At 36.5% G+C, this 16,144-nt stretch overlaps 1 protein-coding gene across 2 annotated transcripts in view; it reads right to left on the bottom strand.

Moving 5' to 3' along the window:
• ADGRA1 (adhesion G protein-coupled receptor A1) overlaps positions 1–15,599 on the bottom strand; it is a 426,992-nt gene extending 411,393 nt beyond the window's left edge. For both annotated transcript variants that reach the window (XM_081953900.1, XM_081953901.1), the window contains exon 1: positions 15,245–15,599. In XM_081953900.1, the coding sequence (XP_081810026.1) occupies positions 15,245–15,468 (224 nt within the window). In that variant the 5' untranslated portion in view covers positions 15,469–15,599. The remainder of the gene's footprint in view (positions 1–15,244) is intronic.
• Between the last annotated feature and the right edge of the window lie 545 nt (positions 15,600–16,144).

Raw genomic sequence — 16,144 nt, 5'->3', positions numbered from 1 at the left:
ATCAATCAATTAAATCAATGAATTTTTCATATGTTTCAGGAAGAATAAATAGTTAGAGAATTGTATCTGATGATTGCTTGAAGTGCTAAGGCCAGGGAGCAATTTTCAAGCTGTAGCTTCACTTAAATCAAAATGCCTTCAGGCACCCTCCGGTTATATGTTTCTTATCTTACCGTCATGTTTAGTGACTGCCCTGAATCTGAAGGGGACAGAATTTTAAAAAAACACCCATCTAAAAATGGAGCACTAAACTTCCTAGAATGAGTAACATGTAAGCAAACATACATCACCTTTACACACAGAGCATAGGTTATAGAAATAACTCAAATTAGTATAAATATTGTTCAAATAACATTTTTTATTGAAAGTCAAATGTTATGAAATTTTCCTGCAAGTTTTTTTTAAACATGATACTAGAAAATAAATTAATATAAAGTAAAAGGGGAAGAAACCACTTTGATGTAGCAGTTAAAGCAGCTTCTAGACTAGAAATGGGGGACTGTGAGTTTTATTCCCACATTTTGTATGAAGCCTCATAGCTAGAATTCAGAAGGAATTAAAGCTTGGGGATTTTTTTTAGAAAATGTTACAATTGATCCATATTATCTAATTTTAAAGTATTGAATTGTCAATAAATATGTGAACAGCTCCTTAAGCCTCCCTAAAATACTATTAAAAGGAAGAAATACTGATCAAACTTTTTTTTTTCAGAATTACAGTGGATTAAAAATCATTGCATTGCTTGTTATCCATCTTCTTCCATGGCGGATATAATGCCTGCGTGGCACATTTCACAATAATTGTCAGATCTTACATGGACTTCATATAAACACAGGTTTATTACACTTCTAAAGCAGATTTTTTTTTAAAAAAAAACAGGGCTACCTGTTCAGAAGACAGCAGAAATGTATCTACACTTGGCCAAAACTATTTTCCATCACTCTGAAGAGACTGATTCTCTGCCATGCATTCCCTTTACTCCATGTCACAAGCTCTTTTGGGCCAAAATTCCAAAAGAATGACTTTGCAAAGAATTGAACAATTCCAGGAAAGAAAATGGAGTGGATTGTTGTTGGCAATGGTGGAATGATGTGATTAAAATGTAACTTTCTCCCCAAGTTTCTTTTCTACAGGACTAGTTAAACATCAAATGATTTCAGAAGAAAGAGGACAAGTGAATCTAAGTCTTAGAGTGTGGATATGGGTGATAGAGCTGGGAGACAGCCTTATTGTTCATTATGAATTGCAGGCTGTCCCACTATTTTCAACAAGTTTATTCCCCCCAAAAATATGTATGTTCCAAACTGCAGCTTTAGGCAATATCCACTAAATTGCAATGCAAAATAAATCTTTTGGGAGCCCAGGGTCCAGGGACACTTGTGTCATTTAATTCCCAGGTAAATACACATATTGGCTCTGAGCCTTTCAGAGAAGAAATGCTCTTTCAGATGACAACATATTTGAAGGACACATAGGTGGCACATCCTACTTCACCAAAAAGTCATTTGGTTTGGCCCATAGAAGGGAAGAAGTGCATAGCTTAAAAGTCTATGGAGATTCTCTGTCATCCAGGTCATGGTTGCCCCAAAAGTGGTTGTTCAAGAGGACAACCTGGTTTTCTGGTTTTTCTTTGAAGGTGTTTTGCTTCTCATCCAAGAAGCTTCTTCAGCTCTTCTTCATCCAAGACGTTTCTCGAATGAGAAGCAAAACGTCTTCAAAGAAAAAACAAGAAAGTCCAGTTGCCTCTTGAACAAGCAACTTCGGGACAAGCTAGTCACTGGTCAGCTGCCAGTAAGGCTGCTTTGAGATATTTCATTCACCTCCACAAAGTGAGAACCTAAAGCCAGCAGCTAATTTCTCTCCATTCCTGGGCAGCAACAGGAAGAGGAGAAGAAGGGGGAGGATTGGTAATTAGGACAACACACTTTATACTAGTACACTTTTTTGCTGGCTCCCAGCGATAGGAAAGGATTGTGTGCCTATCTTTGTCCTCAGAAACAGAAGCAATTAATGAGTAGGATCTACTCATGAGGTTTATGGAGGTTCCATTTATTATGATCTGAACAGATCATTCTCAGATTTGGCTATATTTCCTCATGTGCTAGTTTTTAGATTTATTTAGCTAAATGTTATTTAATATAACAATGTTTAAAGGTAAGTTTCTCTTGAATCCATTTCATTACTAATTGAAATTGCATTAAAATGAGTTTTTAAAAAACTGACCTTCACAGTTTGATAATGACTTTATGAGCTATTAGGTCAACTGCATGGCATAGGTCCAGGCTACCTGAGGAACTGTCTTCCACTAGGATTGGCTCGCCCCGACCTATGCCAGCCTAGGAGGCATGGTACAAGCTCCATCAGTGAAGGAATTCCAGCTGGCGGGATCCAGGAGAAGGGCCTTCTCTGCCATGGCTCCTGTACTTAGGGTCATTTTAACATCAACACCACCACACTACCCCCAGGAGAGTGGCTCTCACCCTTCTGTCCTTTCGCAGGAACCTGAAGACCTGGTTCTGCCAGATGGCTTGGGGCCCTAATGGGGAAACATCAGCACCCTATTCCCCCCCCCTTTCCATCTTTTAACTTTATCTTGATTGGGATTTCTATGTTTACTCTTTTAGAGTTATTGTTTGCTAGGTTTTTAATCCTGGAAGCCACCCAGAGTTGTTTACTGCAAGATGGGCAGCAAAGAAATCCAATTAATTAATGCAGCATAAAAGACCATGCAAGTTTGTCCGTTTTTGGGGGATATTATCATCAGCTGAGATGTTACAAAAAGCAGGGAATGGGAAAAAACCAAGCAAGTCTAAAAGTAAAATAAATGAGACAAAAAAATGTCTTAAGCATTGTAAAACATTCCAATCTATCAAGACCTTTGTAACAAAAATGTGATGACCTGCCAAATATTATTTTTTAATCCATTTTATATATAGTTGGAAGCTACATGGTTAGATGATGATTCTGGACTTGTTTTTAAGTTGGCTTGATGCTACATTTGATCTTCGCCAAAAGGCCTAGAAGCTTTTAAATTATTAACTATTTGTATTTCACCCATCTTATTACGTCTTAGAATCTGAAGTGCAGTTTTAACATGAAGTTTGTAATAGAAATATATGCTTGCATTTGCACACTATGAATATAAATATATGCATTAAGAATTCAATTTTCTCTGGGAAAAATGTTTACAAAAGCATCGCTATTAAGAAAATGCATATAAAAATCTGTCAATTAAAACAATACAAACAAGTTTGTATATTAACAATCTTACACACTGGAAATGTAGACAAGGGAAAACAGAAGACATAGATTCTGGAAAGACTTTGGTGTGGCAGAAGCAAAAGAAAAAAGTATCCGGGAATCAACAGATCCTTTAATTGTCTGCAGTTCAAAATGCTATCTCTGCTACTGAATTTTGGCAGCAAAGCTTGCTCTGAAATGCTTTCATAATAGTTTACACATTGTCAGATGAATGAGCCAGGTGTTTCAAATTGTTTCCAATTTTTTTCCAGTGTGTCCTGTGACTTAAAATATTGTTGTCAGTACTCTAAATTAGTATTCTGCTTAGCTGTGTAATTCAGAATGCTGCAGACAAATCAAACCTGATGTTGACATTGTTTCTCTAATACGCTATAGCTGTTATTTAGCACACATGGGAGAAGCAGATGTTTTAAATTCCTTTTATTTTAAGTGTTCACAATTTTTACAAATTGCAAAACACTTTTAACCATACTATCCTTTCTTCACCCTCTTGAGTGAGAGCAGCTTCCACTTTTATTTATTTATCCAACAGTATCAGTAAATCACCACATACACCAGCCTTCCTGATTAGGATATTAGACATACTGGTAGTTGTTTCCAATACTCTGTTCCTGTGTCTGCTGCCAATGCCACAATTCTTTGTAGTCCATAGGACAGAAGAAGAAAGCTCATTATTATAATTAAATAAGATCATTAAAGCTAGTTTGGCCTAGTGGTTAAGGCACAAGACAAGAAACCAAGACACTGCAAGTCCCATGAAAGCCAGCTGGATGATTTTGGGACAGTCATTCTCTTTCTCAGCCCAACTCACCTCATAGATTGTTGTGAAGAGAAATGTGTGGTGGATATGTTTACCGCCTTAACTTATTTGTAACATAATAAAGATAGGATAACCAACAAAGAAACAAACAAATAAATAAATAAATTCCACTATATTCAAATAATACATTTCATATCATTCCCCACCATGCATCCAGTAAGTACATTTTTTTTAGTTCCTTGGCTTTGTAGATTACTGAAGTATTTCTTATACAAGCATTAGTTCTGATATCCAGAGTAAATTAATACCCATTAGTTATTCTATGCTAAACCGAAGAATTCAGTATTCCTCTTTTTTCTTTCTCTTATCCTCCCATGAAGAGCTTTAGACCACGTTATCTCTTTCTTTCCTAAAAACACTAAAATAGTAAGCCTGTGCTATAATAAATAATACTCTGAAACAGGGAACTAGGAAAGCTGTAGAAAGACTATTGTGTCCCTGGCCTCCAAATACTCATAACCCTTCAAACAAGGGTACAATTATAAAGAGTAAATCTTTTCAACATGTTTCCTACATATCAGCCTTGTTATTAAAAGGTCTATATCAGAGGTGTGTTTCTGCCACTTCGGCCCGGATTTTACCAGCTCCGCCCACCTGCCCGGACATTCTACATAAGCACAGAAGTGTTGTGCGCACACGTGCACACGAGAAAACCAGTAGTAAAAAAAATGAAAACCCACCACTGGCCTACATCCATTATTCTGCCTTATACTTACCCAGATAAACAAAATCTACTGCAGAGATCAGGTACCGCAGATAATACCACAGATATTATTTTCAAAAAGCAGTAAACTGAGTGTAGAAAGGACATGCTTGTAATCAAAGTATTAAAAACTAGATTAAATAGGAGAGTTGTTAGATGTTATTATAAATATATACACTGAAGTCTACCACATCACTACTCATTTGATGTACATTTAACTTCAAAAACAGTATGTATTCAATTTGGGTTTTGTTCCTACTGAGCCTGATTCACTGGGACTTTTACTTCACGGCCCCATTTTACAACCTTTCTTGCCTCTGTTATTAAGTGAATCACTGCAGTTAATAAGTTAATAACCCAGTTGTTAAGTGAATCTGCCTTTTCCATTAACTTTGTCTGTCAGGTGGCAAAAGGGGATCACATGATCTTGGGACACAGCAACGGTCATAAATATGAACCAGTTGCCTAGTGACTGAATTTTGATCACATGAGCACGGGGATGCTGCAAAGGTCATAACTGTGAAAAACAGTCATAAGTCACTTTTTTCAGTGCTGTTGTAACTTTGAACAGTCATTAAATGAACTGTTGTAAGTCAAGGACTACCTGTACAGCGCATGTTACAGCTCTTCTGGTTTTGAAGATGTGCAATTCAAAATGTGGTATATTACCTGTCTGCTTCAAGCTATGACTTTCTTTAATCAAGTATTGATGAATAAATCTAGTGTCTACTGTAACAAATGTGCTTGGATCTATAAAAGTAGTTCTTATGTAATTATTTCATTTAACAAACACTTGCAGTTAGTAAAGAAAAAGTAATTTTGTGAGCAATCCTTGCAGTTACAACCTTATCAGGTCTGTAAAGCAAAGAAAAGTTGAAGTAAGATTACAAATACAGCTGTGGTTTCATCTTAACAACTAAGTTACCATATTTTTCAGAGTATAAGACGCACCCTTTTCCCTCAAAAAAGAGGCTAAAAATCTGAGTGCGTCTTATACACTAAATAGAGCACTTTTTTGTCTCCTGAAACTCCACCCCGTTCACCAAAATGGCCATGCATAGCTTGTAGGAGGCTTTCAGAGAGCTCCTGGGAGCTGGGGAGGGCAGAAATGAGCAAAAAATGGGCCATTGTTTGCTCAATTTCCCCCCCCCCCCGCCCCCAGGAACACTCTATAAGCTTCCTAATGTCTTTTTTGACAAAAAATGGGCCCATTTTAGCAAAAAATGGGCCGTTTTTTGCTCGTTTTTACCCAACACCCCCCCCCCCGGAACACTCCACAAGCCGGCGAAGGGCTATTCATGCCTTTTTTTAAAGGGCCCGTTTTCACGAAAAACAGGCCATTTTGGGGAGGTTTGCAGAGTGCAAAAACTTTTTTTCAAAATTTGCCTCTTCAAAACCATATTGCATCTTATATTCCGGTGCGTCTTATACTCCGAAAAATACAGTACCTGTCATGATTATAGTCATGAAGACTACCTGTAGTTAGGGGTTGTTTTAACACTGCTGTTACATGACCTGGGTCAATTTAGCAAAGTAAGTGCATTTTTAATATCAAACGTAAGACCAATAAATACAAATTATTATCCAATAAATAAATACTTGTATTAGATGTTTGAACATTATTTTGTTTTTAATGTGCCATAAAGTAGCTTTGGCAAACTACTCCAGATTTCATTGCCATAAGAATCATAATTAGAAATTGTTATTTCTGATTGTTCCAGTCTAATTATGTAAAATTGTTAGACCATGGAAAATGGAGACAATTGAATTGCAGCCACAGTACAGAAGTATATTTCACTGAATCTCATATGCACATATAGAAAGGCTGGCTTTCCTGTTTCCCCATAAATATATTTCCTGGGAAGGAGAGAATCCTTGCTTTACATTGTTTGAACGCATGTTTAGAAGTATGCTATACTTCCTGGGGCCCTATTATGGGATAGGCCCTATATGGGTGAAGGAATTGAAGGGTCAGTGACCCTTCCATTTTATTTCCCATCTCAAATTGACACAGCAGTTGATCATTTCAGCTACGGAGACTTAGCAAAACTAAGGCAGCTGCAATTGTTTCGTAAATGGCATCCTTACTAAGAACAGAGCTGTAGTCTAACCATTATGTTAAGACATATCCTGATTAAATAAGGAAAGAAACAAGATGTCTCAAGATAAGAAGCTTCAGCACATCAGCCCATTTAAAAACCAGAACTGGAGGGGGGGGGGGGAATCAGACATTTAAAGGAAATTACTAATGCAGAACGTATCCACATGTAGTACAAATGAACATAATTACTGAAGCAATAAATTTGAGAGCACTGAATGTGGCCAAAATACTGAGAATACAAACTATGATCAACAAATATGTGTTCATAAAAGAAAGTGAAGGAAAGGAATTCAGACAATCAACCCTTTTGTTCTGCAATATGGAGCAGGATAATATTGACCTAATTCATAGCAACTGAGGAAAAAAAGGATGATGAAAATAGAATTTATAACCACTCTCCTTATAATTGCAGCGTGGTTCACTAAGTCATCCAGGAAGTATACACTATGTATATATAAATGTGGTCAAACTGAGTTCCATTTTCCTTGGAAATGATATACAAATGGATCATCATTCCTCCTCCAGGATTACTTTAAAACTTCCCAGGATTGCCTATAGCCCTGATATTTTGATACCCTCCCATCCAAGTACCAAGTGATGCTTAGCTTTAAAGGCCTGATAAATTTAACCAGGTGCTGCCACCTGGTGAAATACCACAAAAGAAGCCTTTATACAAGGGGCCCAGCACTTCAGCAAATGTGAAGGATTTTTAGCCATTAAATAGAATTTAAAAGACCCACCCACACTGCATAAATTTTAAATGATTATTATTTACTTTTTTAGAAGCCATTCACCCAGTTAGAAAGTGCAAAGTTCATAAATATTGATAAATGTCCTTTAAAAATATTTTATTAGAAATTTAGAATACAACAGAAGCAAACAATGAAAAGAAGAATAAAAAGAAGAAAACAATAAAAAGTAAAAAAACAAAGAATTTTAATTTCTTTCCTTTTCTCCATTGAGTAATTGCCATCTTACTCTTTCTCCTCGCTCCTTAGCCCTTTTTAACCCCCAAATCCATAAATCATCAGTTTAGTCTTTTCTCCTTTCAATAAAAAGTCCATAAAGCTTCCAAACTTTTTAAAAGGTCTTTATCATTTTTCCCTGACCAAAGTCTTCAATTTAGACATTTCCACATGCTCCATCAATGTTATAATCTAATCTATTTTTGTGGGTATTTCATTATTGTTCCAACTTTGTGCATACAATAATGGAAAATATCTATCAATGTCCTTGATCACTGATTCCATTTTATTTTAATCTAAATGAAATGGATTTAGTGATCAAGGATATTCATCCATTACTTTATTATCTATGAATGGATCAACTCCTAATAATATAATATCAGAACAAAACAATATCCAGCACATCTTCATATTATATTCAAATTTATAGGAAATTTTGTATTTATTTATTTATTTATTTATTTATTTATATTTATTATTTATTTATTTGTTTGTTTGTTTGTTTGTTTGTTTATTTATTTATTTTTCATTCAATTTTTCCCCTGCCTTTATTTCTTTTATAAATAACTCAAGGTAGAAAACATACATAACTCTCCTTCCTCTTCCTATTTTGGAATCCTGCATTTCGTTATATCCATATTCACTCATACTTGATGAACAAAACCAAGCCTGTTAACTAAAGACAGACCAAAAAGACAAATAAAGTTGATTAGGAAATAACATGCTTCAATAGAAAGCCTGTGCCTCTGACCTTTTCCACCTACATGCTGAGGAAAAGGAAATTCTCTGTGCTTCACTAGCAAGTAGGTGAAGGAGACAGTTTAATAGCAGAAGGTTGTCTAAACCAAATCAGTTTAGCATTAGACATTTAAATGACCTCAAGACAGATGATCGGTCAAAAGAACTTTGGTTAAAGCATAGAGTGGACTGAACCTCTACTTCAGAAGAAGATAAGGAAACACAGGTGGATTTCAAGAGTCAGAAGAAGCAAGAAGACTAATTCATCTAACAAAAGTAAAATAAACGTTCTCTAGGAGATACCTAAGATTATTACACTGATAATAATCAACTGATAATTGAGCCCAAGATTCTATTGCTAAGTAAGACATTTGGTAAGTGATTTTTGATTCATTTTATGACCTTTCTTGCCACAGTTGTTAAGTGAATCACTGCTTAAGTTAATGATACAGTTGTTAAGTGAACCTGGCTTCCCCATTCACTTTGCTTGTCAGAAGGTCACTAAAGGTGATCACTTGAAGCTGGGACATTGCAACCATCATAAATAGGAGTCAGTTGCTAAGTGTCTGGATTTTGATCACGTGTCTATGAGGATGCAGCAACTGTCATAACTCTGTGAAAGAGAGCCATAACTCACTTTCTCAGTGCCATTGTAACTTTGAACAGTCACTAAAAGAACTGTTGTATGTCAAAGAGTATCTGTACATCAGAGAATTCCAAGGATCACTTGCAAGGGATACATGTAATAATAACAACAATCAGAAATATATAGATTAGCATTTCCAGAGAAGGAAACAGTAGATGATACCAGAAAAACAAATTTAGGAGGGGGGGGGGGGAATTCCTTATTCCTAATGGATGTTCAAACTCACTTTCTAAATCAGTAATATTCTAGTGCTGAGTCATTTTCCTACGTAAAAGAGGAATGAGTGATGCTGTTATGAACTAAACATCCTGTTAGGTCCTTTATTTGTTTTTGCTTCTGCTTTTTACCATATACCATATACCAACAGAAAAACTAAAAAAATATGAAATTTAAAAAGAGGTATTGCTAAAGCATGGCTAATGCTGATATTTCATTGCCACAAGGAAAAAATAAATTTATCCTGTATAATCGTCTGTAGATATGCTTCCTCCTGTTTTTAATTATATGTATTATAAAGTATGATTTGGAGATAACTAAAAGCCATTTTTTAAAATTTGTCAAGAAAAAGCTCCATCAGAGAAAAAGATCTGTAACTTTCTTTGTTAAGCTTTCTTCAGAATCAAATGTGTGACATTCCGTGTGTCTCTGTCTGTGTGTGTGTGCATACACCGTATATATGTGTTTGTGTACATATGTATGTAGATGTATATCCTCCTAAAAAGCTCTGAACTAGCTCAAACTAAGACACAGCAAAATATCAACTTGCAGTATTTCAGTGAAAAAGGAAAAAAGCATAACTATCTTAAGATAACATACTGTTTACAGATATATACAGTACATTTAGAAGAATAGTTCTGAACTATGTATGACTGTGGTCATAAAATTAAATATGCAGTTGTATAAGGTGAAAAGAACTTTTAAAAAATTATACCAATTTGGGAAGTAAATTAACAAATTATCTTACATGACTAAATTTATCAACTCAATGACAATAAACTCCAAGACTAAATGTTTTACAGATGTGGAGCTAATATATCATTGTATTCCAGCAGAAGAAAAAATAAATTATTGCAAAAAAGGGAAATAAATTTAGAGTAGAAAAAGTTAAAGCCCAAATGGAATTAAATTAGTATTAGTTATAGTAGTGATAAATATTTACAAGTTATAGAATGTGGAATTCTTTTGATTTTTTTTTTATTCAGAGCCACTTACCTTACATACATTGTCATAAAATCATATGGATATGCATGTTTATCACATTGCAATTACTTTCACCCTCAACAAATCAATAAATGGTATAGAATAGAAATACTATATAATTAAACTGTTTTAAAAGACTCTGATTTTATGTTTAGGCAAGAAGCTTATTTCTAATTCAGATTTCATTTTAAAAACTGTATAATAGCTCTAAATAAAAACCTTGAACCATTACAGAAAAAATTATAGGAATAAACTGTCATGAATGAACTAATATACATGATTCTGCAAATCAGTAAAGGATTATTTAAATAAGAGCATTGTCTTCAAAACCGAGCAAATTAGCAAACCAGAGTAAATTTACAAATTAAATCAATGAGATTTTATGTCATCATAGTTGACCTCTAATAAACTATATTAATCAAGAGTAGTCTTGCTGTACTAATTAATACATATAAATAACATTGCTTTGTTTTTCTGAATGCCTAGCTAAATAAATAAATATGCGACATTTTTTGCAAATAAGATATTAGCAAAGCTTACGCCTATAGGATTTGATCTGGAATTCATCCTTTTTTCTAATGACGATTGTCCTAGTCAGTAAACTCAGAATCTACCATGTATTTATTTTACCAGTGATAAAAATAACTAGTGTTGTATTTCAATATTTTGTAATACCTCAATTATCTTGATACATTTGGTGACAAGTAAGATGAAGTCTACCTCTAATCATTTAGTGACATACTATTAATCTAACATTGAGGTAGGAAGTACTGCATACACTACAGTACTGTTTTTTGAATATAAATCAAAATGTTTTTTTTAAAAAACCAAAGAGCTAAAATTGTAGAGTTCTCATTCCTAGGAACATGACTTATTAGTCAGAATGGCATGCATGGAGAATATTTTAAACAGAGTTCCCTTTTACACATCAAGAAGGCAGAGCAGCTGCTTAATCGTCTCAGTTGGATTCAACTGCCAGTTCACTTCATTAATTTATGTGAACCTCACTTAGACCATCCCAAAATGTACAATTGCTAAAATCTGTTCATACAAATCAAGGTTGAGATTTTCCCTCTTGACACCCAAACACTAGAAAATAGCCAGAATCTACAAATCCTCTAACAGCAATTATCCCTAATTCTGTTGTGTGTATCAACTACCATTTCAACAAAAGTTGAAACAAGAGTTATTTTCCCTCCGGTATTCCAACTGGGTCAATTCACTGTAGGTTGTGGAAAGTATAGCTAAATGTACCATTCAATACAATCTTAAGTAAATGCGCATATTTTAATTAATAGTAATGTTATTTTTCAGGGCAATGATAACCATCCAGAACAAAGTGGGACTACTTTTTTTTCCCCATTTCTCAATCATTTATCATATAAGACTATATCTGTCTGCAACATATAACATATAATCAGTCTGTAATATCTTGGAAATGGCTCAGGCATCCATACACATATCAGATAAATTTATCTCATCATAAACGTGCTCTTTGAAAATTCTAATTTCTGTTTAAATATCCATGAAAAAATATTTATGATCATAATTGCCTTAATGGCTTATCACTGGATAATTTTTTTCAATTATGTAAAATGTTGAAAACATTTGAAACGTTATGTTCCATTCACTGAAGCCTCTTCTCTGAGGGAAAATAAAGCAGAAGTAAACAGCCAATATCTTCATAAAAATATTTGCTCCCAGGTCTTCCATAAACTTTTTATAACCAATTTCTGCAGCTGGCAAAATGTCACACCATGTAATCTGATTAACCAAAACCTCATTCTTTGCAGCAAGTATTTGACACTTTCAATCAATCTGTCAGCTGAATTATTCATCTACTGAAAAAAGCATTTCCTTTTAATTTTGTTTATTTAATATTTTCCTTGAGCAACTGTTTAAAATATTGTAGGAATAATTTCCTTTAACTTGATTTCTTGCAAAATAAGTGGTCAAAATAGGAAAGCAGTTTAAAAGTTTAATGTTGAAATGTACTGTTAAGCTGAAATTCTGTACTTACCTGGAAATAAACACTGAATGGGATTTCCTTCCAAATAGAAATCATTGTTCGGTACTGTACATATTTGGTCTTTTTCATATGCCAACAACCTTTCGAAAACTATGTTTATGTAATTATAGTACCATGAATAGGATTAGCAAATGTATATTATTATTGGCTTGGCTTCATTTATTCTACCAGTCCAATTAATATGAAACAGTTATGAGAAACAGTTTAAATTTGTCAGAATATTCTGCATTAAGTGGCTGTGTATAAAAGGGTACACATTTAATAATATGCTTAAATCTACATTCCAAACCATTAAAGACAAGTGAAATGAATGTATTTTACTTTCAAGAAAACATTGTTTACAACTATGCTGCAATTTGCCAAAATGAATCCATCATATTTGAATAAGGAATATAATTTTCCCTATTTGCATCTAACCATGGTAATTGTTATTGTTTCTGCCATGTCCTATATTATTGCCTTCATCTCATAAGCAGTCCAAGACAAGTATATGAAACTGGTATTCCAGCCTCCTTATTAAAACACTATCCAAAGGCAGCATCATGGTATAGTATAAATCTGTTAGGTTTTGTCACTAATTATCTTGGGCGGAAGTGACTTAACAAAGGCAGGAAAAAGGATTGGGATCAGCAGTGGAGACAGATTTCACATATGTGTAGTGTGAATTCACAATATGCACAAATTTCACAGAATAACTCAAGGATGGAGAGCACAAGAGCATAAGAACATGTGGAGGTAGCTTTTAATAACCCCTAAGAGAAGAACAGACCACTGTATATAGTCCAATGAATATTTACTGAAAGATCAGTATTTGAATATGACTTGCTCCAAAGTAATGTCTATGATTCTACGCACACCAGTTCTTTTGAATATATTTCATGCTCACATGTACATTTTAGCACTGTATCTTTAAATTAATTACACCAGTAATTACATATGTTTTATGATGTTGGCTGGATTATTTCAGAAAAGTTCCGTTCAAAATGAAGTTGGCACATTTATAACTTAATGAGAAAGAGATTCCCAGAAGAATAGTAAGAACAGATAGAGCAAGCCAAAGTTTAAGTAACAGAACACAGAGCACATCTGTATTTTCCAAGCACAAGCTCCACAGATGTTGTAAATTACTCTTTTTTTTCAGTTGTCTCTCTGAAAAGTGTCAAGTTTAAGAATAAAGTTCAGCAAAGACTGGAAATTTTCACAGCAAGAGTTGTCAACAATTACACTCAACAGCACTGGACTTGTTGGATGAATGAATCATTTAGAGAAAAAAATGGTACAATCAATTACATTCAACACTGTTTTAAATAAACTATACCTCAGGCTGTAAGAATAAAGTTTATACAGTATAAACCAGACTGCTTTGCATTTTAAAACACTCAAAGTTATTTGTTATTGTTAATCAGATCAGTTTGCTAATCTACAGTCCGTGTTTAATGGCATTTGCATATTATTCCTATTGGTTTCAATGATGACATCTAAGTAAATTTGCATACAAACAGACCTATCAATTTTACTTTATGTAACAGGAACTCACTCAAAACATATTTTTAACATTGCATTAGATTGGAGGTGGGGAATGGAGATTTTTGTAACTCTGAACAGTTAAAATTAGCATACAATGTATGGAAATAGATCTTATTTCTCAAATCCAGCTAAACCTTTACTATTCAGTGTATTTGTGGCTATATCTTTATGATCTGAAATTATCCTCAGTCGGGTATAAAGATATTTCAATTGATATAAGCCAAAGCATGAGAATATTATTTGAAAACCACTGGGCAAGGTATTGCATAATTTACTTTCCAGTTTACATTACTCCCCCTCAAAACAAATAAAATGCCAGCAAAAGTTCCCAAAGAAAGAAAATTTGGGTTTCTATTGTACAATCTTTTTGGGGGGGGGGGGGGGAGCTGCATTCAAGAATCAGACCTTATCCTTCCAGGATGATTTCTATTTATCAAAGGTGATGCCAGAATATAATCTATTCCTGCCTTCTTCCACATCAAAAGATCCCCAAAGTATTGCTTCCATCCTGTCACTCTTCTTTTGCAGGAGGAAAAAGGTGTGGGATTTCCAAGAGTACACAACATATCTGTTGGGCATCTCCACCATAGCTGAGTTTGTCTTTTCTCAACTGGAAAGTTAACATTTGAGGAACCAAACTTTTAAACTGGGTCCTTAAACTAGCCTTTTCAGGTTTTGGAAGAAAAAGAATCTTATAACTCTTTCAGCCCTTCCCTCTCTCCAAACCCATTCCCTTTCCAGAAAGAGCTAATTTCCTTTAACAATATACGGTACATTTCTCGGTTTGAGAAACTCAGTATCCAGTATATTATGTCGTTTCCTCGGTTCGGGGGTCTGCAACCAGGTCCTTGACAGAGGGATTTCCTGCCCATAATTCTCCCCACCTCCCAACAAATCCCGCACAAGGCGGTGTAAACGTGAAGGGATCCGCAGCCTTGTAAGTCCTCCGTTTTGGAACGGGTTTTTTCTGAAACCAATAAAACGTAATCCACAGATTCCCGAAAAGCAGATCCCACCCGAGGGGTTCTCCACGCAGCTCTTTCTAGAGCCAGAATCTACCTAGGCTGCATCGGAGACGCCGAAAAACCGGGAGACGAGGCTTCGGACCATGCACAAAGCGCCGCCCCCGCCCTGTAAGGTTTCCAGGGACTCGATCCAAGGAGTCTCCAGGCAAAACTAAGCGCTTCCCCTCAACACACGCACGCACACATACATACGTACATACAAACAAACACCCCGTCCTCTCTTACTCACAAGGAGACGGTGCGGTTGGGCAGCAAGGAGGGGTGCAAAGTTTCCGCCAAGTCGCCTCCGCTGCAGACAACTTTGATGCGGAGCGTTTGCCGGCCGGGTCCCTTGGAGCGCTCGGCGGTGCAGAGGCAGCTGTCAACCACCAGGTCCGGGCAATTCCTGTTGGCTTTGGAAAGCCCCACCGCAGCGGCCGCCACCAAGCAGAGGGAGTAGCACAGCCCGTGCATGGCGAGGGGGCGGCGGCGGCGCCTCGGCTCTCCTGCGTTTTTGGCGACTCTAAGTAAGAGGTGGCGGCGGCAGCGCCGCTCATGGCATAGTCAGCGCGCACACGGCAGCCCTCTGGCAGCGAAAGAGAGTCGCCGTCCAGCCTTCACGCCTCTTCCTCCTCCGCAGTGGGCCACAGGCTCCCCCTAGCCTCAGCACCGCCGCTTCCCGCCGCCCAATCTCTCTGGGCGGACCACACGGAGAGAGAGAGAGGGAGCGAGAGAGCTTTCGCGCTGCCTCGGATGAAATGCCTCCCACCTTTCGGCCGTTGGAGGAATTATTTCTCTTAATTTTTCCCCCCTCATGTGTGTTTCGCGGGGGAGGCGCGTGCTGAATCAGAAATAGCGCTGGAAGGGACCTTGGAGGTCTTCTAGTCCACCACCACCACCCCCCGCTCGAGCAGGAGACCCTATCCCATTTCAGTCTCCTCCCAAAAAGGCCCCTCCCCACCTCCCCTTCAGGAGACAGCAGCCGAGTCTGGCGGGCTCAAGCGCGCGAGTCGCGTCCCGAGACAAACCGCGCGCCTTCCCCAGCTGGGGGGAGGCAGCAGAATCCCGAGAGGATGTCTCTCCCTCCTCCCCCCCCCCCCAAAAAAAGCAGCGCGTGTTTCCTGCTGAGTGAAGAGCCACCTTCACCAGT

Source organism: Natrix helvetica, assembly GCF_964273705.1.
Source record: "Natrix helvetica genome assembly, chromosome: 5".
Taxonomy (NCBI): domain Eukaryota; kingdom Metazoa; phylum Chordata; class Lepidosauria; order Squamata; family Natricidae; genus Natrix; species Natrix helvetica.
Note: the sequence above shows the minus strand (reverse complement) of the source record. Positions and strands in the feature narration are given on the sequence as shown.